The sequence below is a fragment of the Echiichthys vipera genome (genome assembly GCF_963691815.1).
Source record: "Echiichthys vipera genome assembly, chromosome: 4".
In the NCBI taxonomy this organism is placed as follows: domain Eukaryota; kingdom Metazoa; phylum Chordata; class Actinopteri; order Perciformes; family Trachinidae; genus Echiichthys; species Echiichthys vipera.
The window spans coordinates 5,792,041-5,816,543 of record NC_139829.1 but is presented as its reverse complement, the minus strand read 5'-3'; the positions used below and the strand labels follow the sequence as shown (position 1 = coordinate 5,816,543).

Genomic DNA, 24,503 nt, shown 5'->3' with positions numbered 1-24,503 from the left:
TCCCAGTCCGCACTCTTCCTGCAGGGAACAAGAAGCTCTTTATGTCAGTAAGGGAAGCACAATACCAGATTATTTGTCTGGTTTTGTTTCCACGTTCTCACATGTTTGTGTCATAGAAAGATCCTCAGAATGTTCTTTTTTTATTTTATTCATTTATTCATGTTCAAGTGTGCACACGGGGAGGACAACACTGCAATCTCCTGCATATCTTTAGCTCCAGTGTAGTGATGTCCTGTGTTTGTTGCTCTTTTCTTGCTGCAGATAATGAATTCTACTATTATTGTTCTGATTGATTCATTTATTGGATAATATGTAAGATGCAAAATACATATAAGATGTGTATTCTTATATACAGATAGAAAAAGACAGGGAAAAGCAGAACGATCAGACCTTTTATTTCTTTATTCTGAATTTTTATCTCAAATTCTTTCATCTAATTGTCTTTAATTTCATTTTTAAAAAAACAAACTCAAAACTTTTTATCTTATTCTTATTTAATTTATTTGCGACTTTTTTGAATTCACTATCTGATTTCTTTTCCCAAATTCTTTCATCTAATAATTGCCTTTAATCTAATTTAAAAACAAACAAACAGCAACTCACAATTGTGAGTTTTTATCTCAATTTTTATTTGGTAGTTATGAATTTTTCTCTCAAATTCTTTCATCTTATGTGATTATGTCTTTAATTTTAATTTAGCATGTGAGTTTTTTTTCCTAATTATGACTTTTAAAAGGGTTTAAATTCTGGACAATAATGCATATTTAGTAGTGATGATCATGACTGATGGTGACTCTGAAAGTGGAAGATTACACTATATTAATATATTATGTCATTCTTTGCGTGCGTGTGTGCGTGAGTGTGTGTGTGAGTGTGTCTGTGTTTGTGTCTCTTTGTCTATGTGTGTGTGTGTGTGTGTGTGTCTGTGTCTGTGTTTGTGTCTGTCTGAGTGTGTGTGTGTGTGTGTGTGTGTCTGTGTTTGTGTCTGTCTGTGTGTGTGTGTGTGTGTGTGTCTGTCTGTGTTTGTGTCTGTGTCTGTCTGAGTGTGTGTGTGTGTGTGTGTGTGCCTGTGTGTGTGTGTGTGTGTGTGTGTGTGTGTGTGTGTGTCTCTCTCTCTGTGTGTGTGTGTGTGTGTGTGTGTGTGTGTGTGTATGTGTGTGATGAAGTGAGAGCAGCTGCAGGAATCTGGACATCACGTGACTCGTGCACACAGGAAGAAGAGGGAAGAAGTGAGTCACGGATCCCCCCTCACTGGAGAAGAACCATGCCGTGCTGCGGAGCTCTGTGTCAGTATGAAACCAACAAGCTGGTCCGGATCCAGAGCGTCCGGCTCGGTTCTCTCAAGTGGAGTTTTAACGGAGCCATTCTGCTGGTTATCTGGTGAGTGAACAGTGTGTGTGCCCCCGCAGCGGCGGCTCACACGTCCGGGGAGCGGCTGCGGTCCCAGCTGACTTCAGCCAAACACCATAAACTCAATAACTGATCATTAACAAGGATCTTTATTAATATTATGTATGAGGCTGAGAAGAACTCCAGGGAGTCAGGTCCTCATATGTTATATATGTTGGAAATATACTGTATAACGATGTTCTATTTTTAGAATATAAATCTCTTATATTTTCCTATTAATACATAATATTTTTCATCTCATAATTTCATTAATTTTGTATCCCATATTTCGACTTTTTACCCCATAATTTAAATCTCCGAATTATGACAGAAAGATCAAATAAAAATCTCATTGTTTTATTTCATACATTTGAATCTCATAATTATTATTTCGTTTTTTTTAAATAAATCTCATCATTAGGATTTTTATCACATCTTTAATCTCATAAATATGAATTGTTTCTCATATTCTTTAATCTCAGAATTACGACCGTTTTATCTCATAATTTTTTTTTACAGTATCAGTGATACAGTATCAGTGATACATGATTATGATTTTACGTCATATTTTTGAATCTCATAATTATTAGTTTTATCGTGCTTTTTTTAATCTCTGAATTTTGACCTTTTTCATCTCATAATTATGAAATGTATCTCAATATTTAATCTAATAATTATGAAATTTATCAAACTTAGATAATTTAGACATTTCTTTTCTCAGAATTGTGACTTTTAATCCCATAAAATCTGAATTTCATCTTATTGTTTTAAATCTCATAATCCTAATTTTTATCTCATTGTTTCATCTCATAATTTCTTTTCACATTGCCATTAATTATGATATTTATTTCTTATAATTTCCTCATTATATAACAGGTATCACAGGTTGACTGGTACTAACAAACTGACCTTTAATGTGTAATTTGCATTTAAAAGTACGTCTTTTATTTTGAAGCATCATGCTGCTGTGGAACAGGAAGTACCAGGAGTTTGACCTGGTTGTCAGTTCTGTCACCACCAAGGTGAAGGGAGTTGCTCAGACCCACCTGCCCGGGGTCGGGGACGTGGTCTGGGACGTGGTGGACTACAGCGGGCCTGCACAGGTAGTCTCAGTCCTCTGTGTCATTTCTCTTTTACCAAGAGGAGAGCTTAAAGCTGCTTTTATCTTTTGTTTTTCAGGACAAAAACTCGTTCTTTGTGGTTACCAACGTCATCGTGACAAAGAACCAGAAGCAGGGGAAATGTCCAGAGGTGCTCTTTCATCATTAATATTAATAATTATCATATTTTAAATAGTTGTGCCATTAGTTATATAGGTACGATGAGTCATGCAAAGAGTTAGCAAACCTTTCTTATTTTGCAGCAGTGTTTATATTCCAGGTTCCTGGTAAAGGCAGACTGTGTCGCAGTGATCAGGACTGTGAGAAAGGAGGCTGGGACCAGCAGAGCCACGGTAAAATCCTTTCTCCTTCACTTACAAGCACACGAGAAACCCGGTTCACCTGTGCTTTAGGAAGCTGAGGAACCTGGTTCACCGGTGCTGTAGGAAGCTGAGGAACCTGGTTCACGTGCTGTAGGAACCTGATAAACTTGGTTCACATGTGCTGTAGAACCCTAATAAACCTGGTACACGTGTGCTATAGGAACCTGATAAACCCGGTTCATGTGTGCTGTAGGAACCTGTGGAACCCGGTTCATGTGCTGTAGGAACCAGATGAACCTGGTTGTCATGTGCTGTAGGAACCTGTGGAACCCGGTTCATGTGCTGTAGGAACCAGATGAACCTGGTTGTCATGTGCTGTAGGAACCTGAGGAACCTGGTTCACGTGTGCTGTAGGAACCTGAGGAACCTGATTCACATGTGCTGTAGGAACCTGAGGAACCTGGTTCACATGTGCTGTAGGAACCTGAGGAACCTGGTTCACATGCTGTAGGAACCTGATAAACCAAGGTCATGTGTGCTGTAGGAACCTGATAAACCCAGTTCACATGTGCTGTAGGAACCTGAGGAACCTGGTTCACATGCTTTAGGAACCTGAGGAACTTGGTTCATGTGTGCCGTAGGAACCTGAGGAACCTTGTTCACATGTGCTGTTGGAAACTGAGGAACCTGGTTCACGTGTGCTGTAGGAACCTGATTAACCCCGTTCACGTGTGCTGTAGGAACCTGAGGAACCTTTTTCCACATGTGCTCAAGGAACCTGAGTAACCTGGTTCACATGTGCTGTAGGAACCTGAGGAACCCGGTTCACGTGTGTAGTAGGAACCTGATAAACCCGGTTCACGTGTGCCGTAGGAACCTGAGGAACCTTGTTCACATGTGCTGTAGGAACCTGATTAACCCCGTTCACGTGTGCTGTAGGAACCTGAGGAACCTTTTTCACATGTGCTCAAGGAACCTGAGTAACCTGGTTCACATGTGCTGTAGGAACCTGAGGAACCCGGTTCACGTGTGTAGTAGGAACCTGATAAACCCGGTTCACATGTGCTGTAGGAACCTGGTTCACGTGCTGTAGGAACCTGAGGAACCTACTGTAGTTCACATGTGCTGTAGGAACCTGAGGAACTTGGTTCATGTGTGCCGTAGGAACCTGAGGAACCTTGTTCACATGTGCTGTAGGAACCTGAGGAACCTTGTTCACATGTGCTGTAGGAACCTGAGGAACCTTGTTCACATGTGCTGTAGGAACCTAATAAACCTGGTTCACGTTTGCTGTAGGAACCTGAGGAACCTGGTTCACATGTGCTGTAGGAACCTGAGGAACTTGGTTCACTTGTGCCGCAGGAACCTGAGGAAACTGGTCCACATATGCTGTAGGAAATTATAAACCCGCTTCACGTGTGCTGTAGGAACTTTGTACTGTTCACCAAGCTCTTTTTTCTCACCCTCAAAACGAAGTATTTTTTTTCCTTGAGTTTGAATTTCTTTCTGTATCTGTATTTTTAGTAGTCTATGGAAAGCTCTTTGGGCTTTCTTCTTAAAGTGGAATTCCGACGCAAAATCATCCCATGGTCTTTTTCAGCACGTGGCTAACAGTGATTAGCTCGGGGCAGTACGGTGAAGGCATTAAAACATCTTTTTTAACCGCTAATACTGCTCAAAATAACAGCAAACCTCTGCAGCAGCATGAGAAGAGTCCCTACACAGAAAACAAAGCACCAATGGGCTCCTTCCTTTGGGATTGACTTTGGTAATCCACTTGAATGGACTTTACTATGAGAGGAGCTGGTACAGGGGCCAGTAGGTAAGTCTGTAAAACACTCTAACTACGTTGTTGGTGCTTCGTTTTCCTCCGTTAATAGTTGTTACATGAAAAAAACTGTCTCGATGGTTTATTTGATGCATGTAAGTGCTGAAAAAGACCATGGGATGATTCTACGCCCGAATGACACTTTAATTTTGTGTGAATTGAAACTTGTTTCCACACGATGCAGAGGAATGTGTCGTTAATGTGTTGCAGTTGTAAGTTCAGCTAAATCGTCCTCAGGTGCTGCAGAAATCAAACTCGGTTGTGACAGAATCAGTCAAGTTAAGGGGCAGATACTTCACACCATTTCGTGCACTTTTCAATTTTGCTTTTGTTAACTGTTGGAAAACATTTATTTTACTCACTTTGTCTGTTTGTTTCTATAGATTTCTCATAAATTCACCAAAAGTTAACATTGCCTCATTTGCATATTTAAACATTTTAGACAACTTGTAATATAAAAAAATCATCATCTTAATGTCAGTAACGGAGTGGGGAAGTTTAATGGTTTACAATAAATCTGTTTAAATGTTTTTAAATCTGCACTTCAGCAGCACTTACAGACACCAAACTTTACACTTTCATTCCTCTTTTATTCTGAAGGATTTTACATTCACAGCCTCATTTAGACATTTATTCAGAAAACATGCAGAGAAATGACTTTTTATGTATTTTCTGATTTTATGGAGTGATAAAAAGAGACATCTGTAAAAACCTTTGACTCTAATTCGTCATTAAAATGAAACAAGAATTTTGAACCTGGTTTTATCCAGTGTTCACATTTCTGTTCTGGAAATGTGTGAAGATTGGCTTATATTTTATAACATAATGTCTCATTTAAATGGCATATCTAAACAGAACAAATTAGAAAACTTTGTAATACAAAAAGGGTTTGTCTAAAAGGTTCACAGTGATATCTGTGAGTTACCTGTTCTTCTGTATGTTTTGTGCAGGAATAAAGACGGGATCGTGTGTGAAGTTTGATGTGTTGAGGAAAACCTGCGAGGTCTCTGCGTGGTGTCCCGTAGAAACCAAGACCACCCCTCCCAGGTAAACTCCACTATTTCAGGATTCAGTTTGAGGCACCACTTAAACCTGTGATGATATGTTTGGCCACTTGGGGGCAGCAGAAAGAAGTTGTCTCTTTAGTTGCTTTTACAGCACATCAACTGTTTGAACGGTATTTAATTGTGTCACTTTTGTGCCACTTAAACACATCACATATTCAAAACTCACTTAGAACTATTGAGTGTCATTTTTGGGCCACAGCTTTTGAGTCTCTTTTAAAATGAAGGTGCAGTCGATTTGTTATTAAAATGTTCAAACTTTATTGAATTACAACAAACTGCAGTTACATCAAAGATTCTGATCCAAAAAAAGGATATTAAAGGCACAATTTGCAACACTATATTAACATGCATTGTTTTCATGGCTTTGTATTGGTATAAGACTCAATAGTTTTTGTATATACTGTTCATAATTAATGTATAAAAAAGGAGGGGGGGTAAATGTACACCCATGTATATAGACTTTAGCTAGGATACATTTATAACATTTTCTTCCATTTATTCTTTTTTTTCATTTGTAAAGAAGACACATAATTTGCTCGTTAAGTAATGCAAATCTTTCTGTGCTGAGTCCCGTGTGTAACATGTGTTTCAATGTTTCTGTGCTGCAGACCCGCTCTGCTGGCAGCAGCTGAGAACTTCACAGTCCTCATCAAAAACAACATCAGGTTCCCTGCCTTCAACTTCATCAGGTGAGTTGTTTTGTTGTAATGCAGCTGCAGAGTCTTGGAGACTGTGTTTACGGTGTGTTCAGGGACGCTCAGACATCCAAGAATTAAACTAAAACATTAATTAATTAAATCAGAACTAAAAAAGCACTGAAAATAAGGTGAAAATTCTCTGAAAATAAGGTGAAAATACTGTAATATTCACTTGTGTGAACTTCAGCAGGAGCTCCACTCTAAATAACATGAGCTCCTCTGGAAAACAGGATTTGTGACAAGATTTGGGGGTGTCTTCACAATATGCATTTTATGTCATGCCTGAATCCTTATTTCAACTTTTCATCTCAAATCTTTTATCACATAGTTATGATTTTTATCTCATATTTTTTCAGATTCAGAATCCGAAATACTTTAATAATCCCAGGGGGAAATTATTTTTGTTGCAAACTCCAGCCATACAAACAACATATTAACAACAACAATATATAGTATACAATAAACTATATCTTTGGAAAAACTGAAATATAAAACAGTATATATATATATAATATCAATTTACAATAGTAATATATACAAAAGTACGGTGAAAATGTTCAAAGTGCCGTAAAAATGTGCAAAGATAAGATAATCATAATTTACCTTTTGTCCAATAATTTAAACTTTTTATCATCTTTTTATCCCATGATTTAAACTTTTAATTACATTGTTTTTATTTCATAATTTCAATCTTTGCCCAAAAGGAGGAACATCCTCCCAGAGATGAACGACGCCTACCTGAGGAGCTGTCAGCGGGGGAAGGACTCGCTGTGTCCCATCTTCAGACTGGGGGACATGGTGAGGGAGGCCGGGGAGAAGTTCTCTGAAATGTCCGTGGAGGTGAGGGCATCGAGTCCAGAGGATTCTTCAGTTAGTGTTCAGGGATGAAAGTGAAGAAAGAAAAATCAACATTGTTATGTGGTTCCTCTGTTGACCACAGGGGGGCGTCATCGGCATCCTGATCAACTGGGACTGCAACCTGGACGGGCTCATGCAGCGCTGCCTCCCCAAATACTCCTTCAGACGGCTGGACGAGAAGGAGAGCAACAAGACGCTCTACCCCGGACTCAACTTCAGGTGAGCCGGGGTCAAAGGTCGTCTCCACAGTCACGCAGGACTACTATTGTATTGTCTGTTCTTCTTCTTTTCTTCTTCTTCTTCTTCTTCTTCTTCTTCTTCTTCTTCTTCTTCTTCTTCTTCTTCTTCTTCTTCTTCTTATTACTATTATTATTATTGTTATTATTATTATTATAGGACTATAGACTCTTAATATATTGTCTATTCTTCTTCTTCTTCTTATATATTATTATAATTGTTATAGGACTATAGACTCTTAATATATTTATTATTATTAATTATTATTAATATTATTATATGACTATAGACTCTTAATATTTTATTATTAGTATTATTATTTATATTATTAGTATTATTATTATAGGACTATAGACTCTTAATATATTATTATTAGTCTTATTAATATTATTATTATTATTATTATAGGACTATAGACTCTTAATATATAGTCTATTATTATTATTATTATTATTATAGGACTATAGACTCTTAATATGTAGTCTATTATTAATATTATAGGACCATAGATACATTTATATATATATCATATAATAATAATAATAATAATAATAATAATATTATTATTAATAATAACATTGTATATTGAAATCAAAAATGAGCAAACAGAGTGTACCAGACTAGACTTGATGTGAGGCTAGATCTGGGGTAAATATCCCTGCTTTATGTGTTGCTGTGTGCTGCAGTGTTTTTTCATTTCCCTGCTGTCGTTTGCTCAGATATGCAAAGTACAACACGGTGAACGGCGTGGAGGAGCGGACGCTTTACAAAGCCTTCGGGATCAGGTTTGATGTCATGGTGTTCGGACAGGTGGGTTGGCTTCTTTTACCCATCTTATTCTCTTATTACCATCAGCCTTCTCTACACTTAACATTGTTAGACTTAATATCCTAAAAAATGTTGCTACCTAGTTTAACATCCGCTTTTGTTGTGGTTGCAAAATGCCCTTTATCATAAAGTCTGTTTGCACACAGGAACTCCTGACCTCAGGGTTTCTCTGACTCTGGAGGAGTTGGAAAAACAAACAGGTGACAGTTTGATCTGTTTTCCAGGCGGGAAAGTTCAGCTTCATCCAGCTCATCATCTACATCGGCTCTACGCTGTCGTACTACGCTCTGGTGAGAGACCACAAAAGTGTTCATTCATGCATTCGTCCTCCGTCAGTGCTGAACACAGTGGCGTTCAGTGTTAGGAGTGCACAAGATGTGGGTGGCATCAATGGGGGCTGCATCTGGACTGACTGGATTCATTTCAATACGTCTGTCTGTGAGAGGAAAGCTGCAGGAGGCAACAAGTCTGTGTGAATGTTGAAATGAAGAACTGTGGCTGCAGCAGAAAAGAAGTCTTACAAAAATCTTTATAGGTAAAAAAAAATGGGATTCCATTGTGGAATTTGGTGCATAACTTTCCCCATACAGTGACACCAAGTGCCCAGTCCCCTACTTTAGGCCTGATTTTATGGTGCCTCTGCAGCTCATCATGCCAGCAACGTGTCCATGGATGGATGGATTACCGGGCACAGACACAGGGGCCCATAAGGTCAGGGGCCCTTAGTCACAAAAAGACAAAACTATCACAAATAGATGCTAAAAAAGCTCAAATCCTCACAAAACAACCACAAACGACCCAAAATGACTGCAGAGATGCAAAATGATTGACACAAATCAATCACAAACATACACGTAATGACTACAAACAACCAGACGCACGCAAAACAACTAAAGCAGATTCAAAAGACCACAAAAAGATGATGAAACTAGGGCTGCAGCTATCGAATATTTTTGTAATTTTAATTTTGTAATCGATTATTCTACCGACGAATCTATTGATTAACAGAGTAATCAGATAAAAAAACTATATTTCGGTGTGACTAAATGAGAAGTGACTGTTGAGTGTAAACAACATGGAGGCTTCCACAGATGAGATGAGCAGCTATGGAGCAAGCCGCTCACTAACTCTTTTCTCTCTGGATCCTTCTGATGAACATGGACCGGGCTCCTGAAATTGGGCCTTTGATCTGTAAATTCACGTTACACAAACAGCAAATATCCTTTACCCACATGTTGTTTCCTTTCTGAGCTTTGCTTCGCTCTGTTATTACGTCATACGCTTCGTTCTGATTGGTTGATTTGGCCCGTATGTTGGTGATAGACAGATGGTTTATCCAATCAGCAACCAGTATTTCCGTCCCTTCCCAAAGATCTCAAAAGAGGAGTCAGGTTAGGCTGTAGTGGTTCTCATCTGCAAAAACGGTCTGTGTGGAACAGTGGTCCCTGCACTGAGCAGGCCGCATAACGCGCACGGCAGGAATAAACCTTTTTTTGTTATCGAGTTACAGGAGTAATTGTTTCAGTCCTAGATGAAATGACTGAAAACACATCAAAAATAAGCACAAGGAGTTGCCAAATGACTGAAAGTAGACTTTGAGTTTGGGTGTCTAGTTGGGGGGGTATTTCATAATACGTCCATGGTCGTGTCCAGTCAGTGGCTTCTTCTGCACAGCTGCAGTAGCAGTGTCTGAGTCAACCCTCTTATTTGCCTTCAAAAAGGTGAATATCATCCGATACAGATGTTCAGTGTCTCCCTAAAATAAAGCCATGTTTTGTATTCAACACAGCTCCCAGGTGCGTTAATGCGTCAGTGGAGGCTGTGCAGGCAAATGTGAAGCAGGATGAGTACGTCGTAGATGAAGTGTGAAACTTTCTCCTCCAGACGACCGTGACCATTGACTGGCTGATTGGAACCAGCTGTTACTCCGCGGAGGTTGGACAGAACTACTCCGAGAAGAAAGTGGAGTCGGTCCAAGACAAAAAGAAGGTGATGAACGGTTCGATGATGTGATACTTGATCGAATGGCTGTGATCAGATGGTCTCTCTGACGGTCTCGTCTGTCCCTGCAGTGCATCTTGTGTGTGTCCTACGTGGACGAGAGCAACGTTCGACTGGTGAAGAGGTCACAGAAGAAGAGTCTACAGGACGCCAAAACCATTGCTGTTCAGCCACTCAAGGTGAAGCTGCTGCACAGAGGAACAGGTTATTACTACTGAAATCCATCTGTTGCTCTGAGATATGATCTTCAAATAAATTAGACTTTCAGGGCCGAAGCGTCGTCAGTGTGGAATTAAGGATGACTTTCTGTGGGCGTTACTGCAGCTTAAATTAGTTTGGAGTTGCTTTTTGCCTTTCTATGGTCATTGTGGTTGTTTTGTGGCTCGTTGTAGTATTTTAGTGTCTTTGTGGTTATTTTATGGTTATTTTGTGTCTCTTTGTAGACTTTTTGTGTATTTTGTCGTTGCATTGTGTCTGTCTGTAGTCTTTTTGTGTCTCTTTGTAGTATTTTTGTGTCTTAAGTGGTCATTTTCTCTTTGTGGTTGTTTTATACCTCTTTGTAGTCATTTTGTGTCTCTTTGTAGTTGTTTTGTGTCTGTTGTGGTTGTTGTGTATCTCTTTGTGGTTGTTTTGTGTCTGTTGTGTATCTCTTTGTGGTTGTTTTGTGTCTGTTGTGGTTGTTGTGTATCTCTTTGTGGTTGTTTTGTGTCTGTTGTGGTTGTTGTGTATCTCTTTGTTGTTGTTTTGTGTCTGTTGTGGTTGTTGTGTATCTCTTTGTGGTTGTTGTGTATCTCTTTGTGGTTGTTTTGTGTCTTTTGTGGTTGCTGTGTGTCTCTTTGTGGTTGTTTTATACCTCTTTGTAGTTCTTTTATGTCCTGTTTTGCCTTTTTGTTGGTTCAAGTAGATTTATCGTGTACAAAGTGTGCAGCATATAACTCTCTCTGTCCTTTGACCCTTGATTCAGATAATAAAAAGAAAAAGCCCTTTTAAAGAAAAAAATGGAAGAAAGCTCATGAAAAGCAGATTTTTTTAAAAGCGTCGCCACACCACCCGAGAATCAACTGATTGATTGACTGCAGCACAGCCTCCATTTAAAAATATGTATTTCTAAAGATTATTTTAGCAGATTTTCCTGTTGTGATGGTTTGTTAGGCATGTTCAGAATTCACTGATCCATTCTTGCCCTGACAGGAGGACACAGGACACCTGAGAGCCGTTCTCTGTTTGCTCCAGCCCGGTGTCGGCGTGGATCACGACGCTCAGCCTCCCCTCCAATCTAAACCCGACCCCAGACCCCGCCGCCCGGCCTGGTGCAGGTGTGGCAGCTGCCATCCCTCCTCCCTCCCTCAGGAGGAGCTGTGCTGCCGGCGGAGCGACGGCGCCTGCATCACCTCGTCTCCTCTGTTCGAGCAGCTCGTGTTGCGTCGCCCCCTGCTGGACGCCGTCCTCCTGTACCGTGACCCTTTGTGTCCACCTGCCGGTCGAGGCCAGACCGCCGGCCTGCGTCACTGCGCCTACAGTCAGTACATCAGCTGGAGGTTTGGGGTCCAGCCTAACGAAGCCCGCCCTGCCATCCCCAGCTGCTGCGTGCGGAGAGTCAGGGAGGAGTACCCGAGCCCCGACGGACAGTACAGCGGCTTCAGACCTGCCATTTTGGCGTCCATGCAGGCCTGCGCCAACGGAGAGCTGTGACTGACCCACTAACACCACGTGCCTTTATGTTTAATCTGTCTTACAAAGTCAAACAATGCTTGTGTTAACTGCATTTGCTAACATCATGTCAAGTAATTTGGCTGCTCAGTAAAAATATAAACGGCTTTTCTCAGTTTTACTCCTTTTAAAGCAGCTTTTTGCCTTTTTAGATGGCAGAAATATATTTTTAACATCACTAACCTGCTCAGGAATGTGTTCACATCCGTCATATCGGATGGAAAGATTAAGAGTTCTGTTACTACATGGGGAAAAAAGCCCCCAAACACTTAATATACTCTTTAACCTCCCAGAGCTCCTAACAAAACCTCCAACACTGCAGAAACATGCTGCATGGTGTTTCTTCCATGGGTTCACAAACACAAATGTGAAACCAGTTTGTGGCTTCATGAGGAGTTAGTGTCCGTGCCGGAACTCTTTCTTGTTTCTTCAAAGTCTGGTCCGCAGGATCAGTCTCCACGGCCATGGGCGGGTGATGAGACAAGGGGCTGCTGGGCACAGACATGCAGAAGGCCCCACCACCTGTCCTCAGAGTGGTTCTGTGTATCTGCGTAATTGTTTTGGTCTCTTTGTAGTTTCTTTTTGCCTCTTTATGGTCATTGTGGTTGTTTTGCAAATTGTCATAGTTGTTGTGAGGCTCTTTGTACTTGCTTTGTGTCTCTCTAGTTGTTTTGTGTCCTATTATGGTAATTTTGTCTCTGTAGTATTTTGGTGTCTCTTTGTTGTTATTTTATGGTTATTTTGTGCCTCTTTGTAGACTTTTTGTGTCTATTTGTGATTTTCTGTCTCTTTGTAGTTGCATTGTCTGTCTGAAGTCTTTTTGTGTCTCTTTGTGGTCATTTTGAGTCTCTTTAATGGTAATTCTGTCTCTGTGGTCATTTTGAGTCTCTTTAATGGTAATTCTGTCTCTGGTCATTTTGAGTCTCTTTAATGGTAATTCTGTCTCTGTGGTCATTTTGAGTCTCTTTAATGGTAATTCTGTCTCTGGTCATTTTGAGTCTCTTTAATGGTAATTCTGTCTCTGTGGTCATTTTGAGTCTCTTTAATGGTAATTCTGTCTCTGGTCATTTTGAGTCTCTTTAATGGTAATTCTTTGTCTCTTTGTGGTCATTTTGAGTCTCTTAAATGGTAATTCTGTCTCTGTGGTCATTTTGAGTCTCTTAAATGGTAAGTCTGTCTCTGTGGTCATTTTGAGTTTCTTTAATGGTAATTCTGTGTCTCTTTGTGGTCATTTGGAGCCTCTTCCTGGTTGGTATGTGTCCTGTTCAGTAATCCAGGCACGGTGACAGTGAAGTTGCCAGGTTTGTTACTATTGTGCCTGTTACAGAAACCAAACCAAAATCTCATCCCCCCCGCTGAATCTGCTAACAAGCGCTGCAGCTTGAGACACGCATGTTTGTGGTTTGTTTTAAACAAACCCCCCTGTCTATGCTAAGCTAACCTGCTGCTGGCTGTATCCTCATTTATCGCACGGACCAGAAAAAGTCATTGATCTTCAGAAATATATTTCTCAAAACTTTTCATTTTGATGCGCAGACATGAGATCTTCTGATGTCACTCTGGACAAGAAAAAGGACTAAACCTGTTTCCTAACAAAGGTTTAAATGGCTGAACATGTAAAGTAGGTTCCTGTGTTTCCCATCATGCCATGTGTACGCTGTTGACTTGTTTCTCATTTCTCGAGAATCAATGTGAATGGCGTCCGGTGTTGGACGTGGAGCAGCTGCTCTGGCCGAGAGACGAGAAAATGGTCCAAAACAAGTGTCTCCAGACAAAGATAAGAAACTTAATTTGTCACATCAGGACAAGTGTTTAGAGTGATAGCAGGAGGAGGTACATGATAATAATTATAATAATAATCCCTGTCTGTGTGAAACTGTTCGACACCTATTACACACAGATGACGACAACATGCGTGGCACAAATCAGTCAAATGAGGAAGTTCTACATTTGTTTTTCTAATAAAATATACTTTATAAGAACAAAAATGACTACATCGTCTCATTACCTGAACTTGTTTAATCTCCCAAGGTGAAATCAAGGCAAACCCATACAGGTACACAGCATTAAAGAACATTCTGGATAAAATGTCAGAAATCAGTTCAACTTTCAATCAAATCAACCGATCTTGTTTTTTTAAATATAGTTGAGCTCTAACAAATGCCCATATGTATCAGCCTTAACGCAGACCAACATTTGCTCTGTCAGATCCACCATAATAATAATAATAGTAATAATAATAATAGTAATAATAGATTAATATTAGCAGTTTGCACCAGAGGCAGGCCATTCTTCAGGTGGCCCTATTTGACATTTCCGAGCACTTTTAGCCCTTTACTTTTCCAACTTCTCCCCGGCTCCTGGACCATTGTTTTTATTAAATGGTCCATTTGGACGATATAAGAGGCTCTTTGTTAAACAAGCCTGAAATAACTCCCAACGACTTGTCCCTGTTTCCTCCCATTACTCATCCGCTGACCCCCTCACTGCTGCACTTTGTTTGCTGGAGTTTGAAGACCCACTGGTGGCTGATCTGTTAGCATGTGTCTTTTTAATTTAATCTTATTTGGAATGACTTATTACTGTGCTTCCAGTTAATTAGATTGGCCTATTTTCTGCACAGTAAGATATATATTTAAAGTGTGTGTCTGTACGTGTACATGAGACGGTATGTTCCCAGACAGCCCGAGCAGCCAAATCTAAATAATTCACCGCTGTTGGCTGCACGTTGTGCACTGATGCAGTGGGGTGGATGGGTTATCAAATGGAGGTGGAGGTGGACGGATGAGCTGATGCACATTGGCAAATGGGTTAATGGATGGAGGGACATAACACAGTAGAGAGAGATTAAATGGGTGGATGGAGAGGTCAGTCAGCACCACTATAAAAGTGTTTGTTGTCTCCGCTGGATTTAACTTGTTTATCACAAAAGCACATCAGAGTCTCAGCAGTCAAACAGCAGTTACATTGTGTGTGTGCGTGTGTTTGTGTGTGTGTGTCTGTGTGTGTGTGTGTGTGTGTGGTGATGTACTGACGCAGGTTTTAGTCACAAGAACGTTTCTCTGAGGCATAAACAAAAAAAGCCACCATATGCAGTATATAACAGTTTCTCCAACTAATCAGTGGCAGGTACAGACCATTTCCAAACGTGACGATTAAGTTTAGACAACAAAGGTGACGGTTAAGTTTAGACAAAAAAGGTGACGGTTAAGTTTAGATGACAAAAGGTGATGGTTAAGTTTAGATGACAAAAGGCGACGGTTAAGGTTAGACAAAAAAAGGTGATGGTTAAGTTTAAATGACAAAAGGCGACAGTTAAGTTTAGACAACAAAAGGTGACGGTTAAGTTTAGACAACAAAATGCGACGGTTAAGTTTAGACAACAAAAGGTGATGGTTAAGTTTAGATGACAAAAGGCGACAATTAAGTTTAGATGACAAAAGGCGACGGTTAAGTTTAGACAAAAAAAGGTGATGGTTAAGTTTAGATGACAAAAGGCGACGGTTAAGTTTAGACAAAAAAAGGTGATGGTTAAGTTTAGATGACACAAGGCGACAGTTAAGTTTAGACAACAAAAGGTGACGGTTAAGTTTAGACGACAAAATGCGGTGGTTAAGTTTAGACAACAAAAGGTGATGGTTAAGTTTAGATGACAAAAGGTGACGGTTAAATTTAGACAACAAAAGGTGACGGTTAAGTTTAGACAAAAAAGGTGACGGTTTAGTTTAGACGGTTAAGTTTAGATGACAAAAGGTGACAGTTAAATTTAGACAACAAAAGGTGACGGTTAAGTTTAGGCGACAAAGGCAATGGTTAAGTTTGGACAAAAAAAGGTGATGGTTAAGTTTAGACAACAAAAGGCGACAGTTAAGTTTAGAGGACAAAAGGCGACGGTTAAGTTTAGAGGACAAAAGGCGACAGTTAAGTTTAGACAAAAAAAGGTGATGGTTAAGTTTAGACAAAAAAAGGTGATGGTTAAGTTTAGATGACAAAAGGCGACAGTTAAGTTTAGACAACAAAAGGTGATGGTTAAGTTTAGACAAAAAAAGGTGATGGGTAAGTTTAGATGACAAAAGGCGACACTTAAGTTTAGACGACAAAAGGCGACGGTTAAGTTTACACAACAAAAGGTGACGGTTAAGTTTAGACTACAAAAGGGGACGGTAATATATGTATATACAGTTCATATATATATATTTATATATATATATATATATATATACAGTTTATATATATATATATATTCACTCAATTCTATTCTAGTAAAGAGGTGATTTTGGGTGAAATATGAGGTTGGAGAAGTCCCTGTGGATTCTCCGTCACTAATGTCTGATTCATTATACTTTTCTTTTCGGAGGCCTCTTGTTTGCGGGACAAGTTTCTCATTTTTAGTGCAAAAAACTGTTGGAATGGAAACATCCTTTTGACTAAACATATTTAATTTAAAGATCCTGATGAAGAATATGTTGTAACAGAGTCTCTGCAGCTTTGTTGGCTCAGATTTAAAGGACTGTGTTTCTTTGGTGTTTCTGGGACACAAGTTCAGCCTGAGTTTAACATCCCCACACTGCTGACAGGAAACACATTATTTGTAACAAACAAAGCTTTCATAAGCTGGGCAGGAACATGGATGCACTCAACTAATTTAAGATTATTTTGTGGCTTTTTAAAAATAAATTAAAAAATCCTTATTTCACAGTCAGTGTAGATAAACAGGACAGGAAACATAACGGAAAGATAAAGTATAAAGAGTTTTTTTAAGAGATTAAATAAGTATCTTGTAAAGATTATATAAATATATATCTTTATAATGAAATATAAAAATAAATCATAAATAATATTTATATAAAAATATAGATTTTGTCACATGTTATAGTTTAACAGCTCTTTTATTTATACATTCAGATATAGATGAAATACAGTATATTGTTTGAAATGTGAAGTCAAATTTGGTTTTCTGCTAAAGATTTAGTTTAAATAAAGAGCACACTTTTAAAAATAGTCATTTTCTAAAGCATCTTATTCCCCCTGGTGTGTAAATTGCAGACATTTGTTATCTACACATGTTAAAACTTGTATAGCTTGATTCAATAAAGTTAAAAAGGGGTATAACTCTTTGCTTCCCAACCTAACAAATGTCAGTCAACTGCTGACCATTAAAATAAAAATTCAAAATAAAACAAGAAAGTAGCTAAATGGTACTATATGTTTAGTATCAGTCGATTGCTGAGCATTTTTAATAAAAAATAATGGCTCACACTTTTTTTCTTTTTTTTGCTGTAATGTACATTTACGTTGAGTACATTTAAGGAACTTTTAAAAGAATGATAAATGACCTTTCGTCTGGCCCGACCACGTTCCTGATACAACACTAAAATGCGGAAAATAAGTCAAGTATAGCTTGATTCAATAAAGTTGCATAGGGGAAATACTCTCGCGAGATTTGCTTCCCAACCACCAGTACTAACCTTACCCACGAGATTTTGCCTTAGCCTAGCCGTAACCCTCTAAACGTAACCATTCCAGTTCAATGCCTTAAACATTAACTATCCAATCATAACCACTTGAATTTCAGTCTAACCGTAATCATCTCGCCGGGCTTTGGCAAATCTCGCGTTAGCACCCACAGCCCAATGACGTCTACTGCGCAGACTCTGGTTGCAAAATGGCGGTGGAGTATTTGGAATATTTTGGCTTCATTTTACTATCTTTATGTTGCGTCCGAAGTGTTTAGGCTTTATAGATTTTTCTTCTGTGTATGAAAACTCAGGAAATGATACTTTTGGATTTCGAAAAAAAAGAGAAGACGAGTAACAATCACAAAGTTTCTTTAATGAGCGGAGGAAACTGTACAAGTGAGTGTGCTTCCACGTTTCCTGTCGGTCTGTTTGTTGCTGGGCAGATTTACTACTTTAAAGGTAGTTCTCTTGATTCTGAGTTGTTGTTGACGCTGAGTTAACTGTTGGATTTTGCTTGCTTGTTTGTTTGTTTTTTTGTTTGTTACCTGTTAGAGGTCTACCTGCTGTTTTTGGAGTTAAAATCAAAGAAATAACTTTGGGGCAAACTGTTACAAAGTACACTAATAGTAATTAGAAAGTAGGACTTAGCACAAATTACATTTTGAGCATATTTTTTAACATTCCAAAGTGAAGCAGATACCGTAATAATGAAGTTTGTCTGTTGAGTGCAACCAATGGGACTTTGTATTGTACTATTTTGGTCATGTACATAAACTTAAATTGTGATTAATAATATGCCATTAATCTAATATAAATATATTAATGTGTCTATTAATAGCAAGAGTATCCTCAAAATGCAATTATAATGCTATTGTTGTACTCATAACATTTAGTGTTATGTCACTGGAAGTAAATTAAAATAAATTGCAGTACTACTGTATCCTCAAAGCAATTTCAGTTAAAAGCAACTGGACTTGGTTATTTGTTGGTGGGAAGTAGGTTTGAACTGTGTTAGTGCTCTATTGAGTCTTAACGACAGTCGTTGGAGTCACAGGAGGCCATGTGTGAACAGTTGTCCTTTGAGGTTAGATTGTTGAATCTCCTGGGAAGGGATGAAAGGGCAGCATTGTAAATTGGAGATAGGTGGTCTCTTAGACCTCCTCCTCTGTTTAGAGATGGTTTCTCTACTTTTTTATAGATGCTTCTTTTACTCTTCTTTCAAACCATCTGTCCTCTCTGTCCAGGATGTAGACATTGCTGTCATCAAAGGAGTGGGCTTTCTCCTTGAGATGTAAGTGGGCAGCAGAGTCCAGGCCTGAGGAGTTAGCTATCCTGTGTTGGGCCATGCGTTGATGCAGTGGTTGTTTTGTTTCTCCATTGTAGAGATCTTTGCATTCCTCGTTTCATTGGACAGCATAAACCAGATTGCTTTTTAATGAAAAATAATGGGTATTCATGTGACATGTGAACGCGACGCTCACACATGGTCGTTTTTTCTTTTTTTTGCTGTAATGTACATTTACGTTGAGTGCATTAAAGGAACTTTTAAAAGTAAAATAAATGACTTGTCGTCTGGCCCGTCCACGTTCCCGTCACAACACTAAAATGCGGAAAATAAGTTGTTCCACTTGAACTTCATTTGAAGGCAGGAGCATAATGCTCTTTTTTCTCCCATTAACGTTGCTTAAAAAAGGCGTTTTGTGAAAGAAGTCTGTAGGTTTCAGCCTCCACGCTTTATTCACACGCTTTTAATTCAACAAAACACTGACTATTACACTTGACTGCAGTAGTTAATTGTATCTGTCACCTGTTTCACTGCAGCCTGATGAATAGATGCTAGTTGCTCATTAACACTGTTTAAAGAGGCCGTATCCTTAAAAAAAACTCTCCTTTTTCATTCTCTTCTGTGTGTTTGTCCCTCCTGCTGTCACCTCTTAGTCTTCTCAGTCATTCTGGCATCAAACACATTTAAGAGCCTCATTCAATCCACTGGATGTGTTAGTTAGAGAAAACTATGAAATGGTTCTCTCGTTTTAATCCTGCTGGAAACTGAAATGAAAAGAAATTGAGTCACATACATGGACAGAAGTGCAGAGGTTGAAAATGTACAGCCTCGCATGCAAACGTAACATGCATGCAGCATATGAACACGTGCCGACACACGTGAGTGATTACTGCACGCTCGCCAAAGAAAGCTCCAGAAAACACACTCTGAATATGCACACACACACACACACACACACACACACACACATACACACCTCCCCTCCCTGCACACTCCAGCTGTGCTAATTGAGAAAATCACTCGTGTGGGGGGCTGAGGTGCGTCTCATCTGCTATCTGCTCGCTAAGCCGTGAAGCGCCGTCGAACAAACACAAAATCCAGCGCCACTTTTTTTTCCCGCTCCCATTAGCAGCACGCAGCATTGTCCTTAATCACAACCCTGAGATGAATTAAAGAGGCAGTGGATTTAATTAAAAAGCTTAAATTAGCACCCGCCGCCTGCCAGCTGTGTGTGTTTCGGTGCGTTGCGTCTTCATCGGATTGTAATGTTGGGAATGTTTCCAGGGAGCCATTAGCTTAGCTGAAACGTCTGTTTTGGGAAAGTGTATTTAACCTGCAGGGACACTGCTAATCTACAGCCCTGCATTTAAACAATGGGAAGTAATTATGATTATTAAGTTATTATGATGGTTGAGTGAGCAGCTCATCGCCACACTGGGACTCTTGTGTTAGAGCAGAAACTCAAATGTATTTATGATTTAATCAAATGCGTTTGTTCTCTTATGAAGGGATTCAAACCCCCAAACTTGGAAAATGCATTGTCTTTTTACTGTAACTTTTTTATTTTCTATTATTACTTCTGTTATATAGGCCCTGACAAACATGGGATTTTTGATATAACTTTCACAGATTATCGAAATGTGGGCTGATATAGTGAATTGTGCAATTATGACTCTGTAAAGATACTCAGAAGGCGGCTTTCCTAAACAAATAACTTCATTATACATTATACAATACCTTTGTTCTTCATCACAAGGAACCAAAGCAATGCTCGACATGCGAGTCTATCATTGCCCTTTTACCAGAGTGGAGATGCTGTGCAGTCGACCGGTTTATAACTTCATAATCAGGCCATCGACCGGTTCATGGTACATTTTGAACCGACCACGGATCCATGTATCCACGTATCCACGTGGTCTCATCTTTAACGTTAAAATCTGTTTCCGGTTTGCATCGGTGACTTTTTACACCCCTGCTCTACAAGGCAAGTTGTTTTGTTTCTTCTTCTGTTCACTACACATGGCCTAAAGCGCCAACTTCTTGAACCGCCGTAGCCTCGTTTGTTCACTCCAAACCGTTGATGGAAACACACCTGATTCACATTTCTTCTTTTGGAACATTTCAAGAGTTTGCTCAAAGTTTTCTTGACAGTTGAATGAAAATACGGCTGCTGTCTGGTGATAAGTTGGATCAGCTGCTGCACAGACCTGTGACCCACTTGCGGGCTGCAGAAGGCTGTCCAGGTTGCTGTGCCTGGTCACCACCTCTGTTAAAGATTAATCTCTAAAAGCCTCCTGGCGAGGAGAGCGTTTGGTTTGGTGACCACAGGGTTGTGTCTCTGTGAGCTTTGCACTATGGGGTTGCAACTTTAATGCCTTTCTTTGTGTTGGGAGTTGATTCTCCTAATAAAGCCGAGCTTCAGGGTCTTGTTTACAGTTTACATGTGAGAGTACGATGGAGAAGGAGCTTTAAAAGATGGATGAGTGCAGCATCGCCGGTCATGCCCCGTCATGGTGAAGAAGGCAAATTTATCTTGTGTGTTCATCTGAGGTCATGAGCTCAGCCACACTAGCATTTAAAATTTGTTATTTGCTGTAAAAGCGATTTGTTCCAATGGATTCAGCGATTATTGAGCGATATGACGCGATAACCACGGGAACAGAAAAAAGTTGGACTCTACCAAAGCTAATTAGCTATGTTGCATCATCCAGTTTAATTGAAACTCCCCTGCCTGTGTTTTTGGCGTCCAGCTCTAAAGGGCCGTCCAAGAAACATAACGGTGGGAGCATCCACACTGATGGACAATAGGGCTCTGTAAACAGCAGCGCCGATGTGCGCTGCACGCTCCAGCTGTGCCGGAGCCCCACATGCTGTGCCGGAGCCCCACATGCTGCTTTTATTGTGTTTCCTCAATGCATCAATGAGCTAGTGAGAAACATACGTTTCTACATCTCAGAAAATAATTGCTGTCAACAAGTGAACAGACTGTAATTCATGTAATACTGAATTATGGAGTACAAGCTGTCTAGCAAACCCCGAAACAAGCGTTAAAGCTGCTGTGTGAGAACCACAACTATGTTTTTAGAAGCTGCCGAGTCCAAAAACTGAGCCTTTATGAAGCCAAAAGAGGATACAGGCTCAATGCTAAACATAATGGGAATTACCGGTAATGCGGATAATTCGCTTTAAGAATTTCATATCATCATCACAGGAACAACAACTCCTACAGCTACTATGAAAATCTGCTACAACCACAATGCAAAAAAACTTTAATGTAAATGTATTATACGCATTGAGACTTGTATGTGTGTATTTTATGACATCATCAGCATTGCATCGTTGTTTGTTTCTGGTGTGTAATTGGCAAAACAAATCGAATTGGTCAGTAGTTCATATCATTGTTCAGCTTTTTAAAGGAGGAGATTATCTGATTTTTCCATTTTCAACAGCAATTAAACCTGAAAATGTCCAATGAAAGGAGATCACTGCTGCTTAATGTTCTGTGTACTGTGCAAGATCAGTGTGACCTGTGCTCTGACTTATGACAGTTTGTCCGGTTAAATTGCACAAACAGGCTGTAAGCAACAATAATGCGGATTTAAGAAGACGTAGTAGTGTCTGAATTACTGGATATATCTCAGACCTGTTGAGTCAATGAAGAGAGGAGATACGTCAGCGTTTGGTTTGAGGGAAATAACGACCCTGTAAAAAAGGCTAAAGTAAGGCGTGGTCAAGTTTAGTTTGTTACACATTAGTATGGTTATTTTTGAAACACTTCAGTCTGTTGATTGGTGCAGACGTTACTCTGCATTGCCAGTAAAGCTTCTTACGTGGTTGACGCAACTCTTACCAACCTCACTGACATTTAAAAGTTTTTTCTAATGTTTATGTCACTGACTGTATAAAAGAGATGGACATGGAGGGGTGACTCCACTGGCTCCAAAAAGAAGTCTGATTGTATAGAAGTCAATGAGAAAATAAGCCTACTTTTCACTTGATGTAGAGAAAAAGTTCAAATGCGATCCTTTAACCTTTTAATATCCAGTTTTCTGTTAAAAAGTTGGGGGAAATCCTCTCATCTTGTTCCAGCTCCTATCTGAAACTCTGTGATGTTTTTGTTGATTCTTTTTGTGCCACATTTTTCCATCAGATTGATACATATATATATATTATAAATTTTCTAGATGTCTTAAACATTTCTAGCCTGACATATTTGCTGTCTTTGCACCGACTCATTAACAGGTGGGACGGTGGCGTTAAAACCTGAAGCATGATTCATGTAAATAACCAGAAGCAATCAATGTGCAAACATTTACTCACACCCAAAGGCTGCAGATCCCCTGAACCTTAAACCAATATTATAAAGCAAAGGTGTACATGGTGGCTGGATCTGATCATGTGTGCAAACTGTCAGTTTGTGAAACGCCATCGTCCATCAATGTGAAGTGTTTGCTCTGTGTTCTGACACTAATAGGCTGCAGCGGTCGTGCTGTGGGTCATTGGCCTGTGTTTGTGCGTCTGTTGACCAGGGTGAGACACGGTGTGGAGCTGTAAAAAGCTAATTGCTCGTGGCACCAGGCAGGCCTTCCCCCCTAATGAACCATGTGCCTGAGGTTAATTAAATTTGGACAGGAGCTCTCGCCCTACACATCGTTTCTCTGCGGTAAAAAAAAGTGGGCCAAAGATGCACAATGTGAATTTATGAAACACATGAATGATGTATGAGTGCGTGAATTATATATGAACATGTCGGGTCGCAATAGGTGCACAATAGATCCAACCAGTATGTTTGACTGTTCATGTGGCCGTCCCCTGTGATTTCACACTGTTTAAGAAATCTGACATTTCATTTTATAATATTTAGGCATCATATCTATTTTGTCTGTCAGACGCTTCATGAATGGACTTTTTATCCAGTTTTGAGACACATTTTTACCAAAGAGTTTTTTAGATCTTAGTGGTTAGTGGAGAACTCCACGGTATTTTATAAAAAACGATAAAAAGATGTATACAGAGGGTGATGAAGATTTTCACCTGGTCTTGTAGTGTAATGATCGAATTTTGAGTTTTGAACAAAATAACAGCTGGAACTGTGAGGTAAATCTGTAATGTTATATCTAGCATTTTACACAGATATACTCACCCAGACAATGTCCCAATATGTTAAATATGGATAAATCACACTTTAATATAATGTTGTAATTTCAATCATAGGATGTCTGGTTCTGAAGCTGCTCTATTCAGTGTTTTACTTTTTTATTCTAGATTGCATTTCACTTAGAGTCTTTTTCTGATGATTTTTAGAGATACATTTTTATATGTTTAAAAGGGATAACAAATTACAAGTCTATGTTTACTTAGGAGTACGTCCAATATCCAAATTTGTTCAATATTCACCTAGCCTACCTCATGAATTATGTCAGCTGTATTGCGGTTATTGTGTTCATTGTTGTATTGTTGGTCCTGTCACTGTGTTTGTAGTTTATGTGCCGCAGTACTTGACACTTTCAGTCCATGACAAATTTCCTTCGGGACGATTAAGAGTATCTTATCTTACTCATATCAGACAGTGATTAGTTTATGGAGTAGTGGCATACCAACTAAAGCTGCCCTGGATACGTTTGAATGTTCAGAGAAGTGCACAGACATCTCCTCCTTCAGGAGAGGAATATGAAAACTAAGGACAAACTGTCACTATAGTCAGTTAGTCAGTCGAGTTA

At 39.4% G+C, this 24,503-nt stretch overlaps 1 protein-coding gene across 1 annotated transcript; it reads left to right on the top strand.

Moving 5' to 3' along the window:
- Positions 1-1,264: 1,264 nt before the first annotated feature.
- On the top strand, positions 1,265-13,929 carry p2rx7 (purinergic receptor P2X, ligand-gated ion channel, 7; the record flags this gene model as incomplete). Its single annotated transcript, XM_083911734.1, has 13 exons — positions 1,265-1,380; positions 2,345-2,492; positions 2,569-2,640; positions 2,770-2,842; positions 5,591-5,687; positions 6,316-6,396; positions 7,110-7,245; positions 7,346-7,482; positions 8,220-8,310; positions 8,553-8,618; positions 10,213-10,317; positions 10,401-10,508; positions 11,521-13,929. 13 exons carry the CDS (start codon positions 1,265-1,267, stop codon positions 12,019-12,021), a joined length of 1,731 nt encoding a protein of 576 aa, XP_083767860.1. The 3' UTR covers positions 12,022-13,929.
- Positions 13,930-24,503: the final 10,574 nt, after the last annotated feature.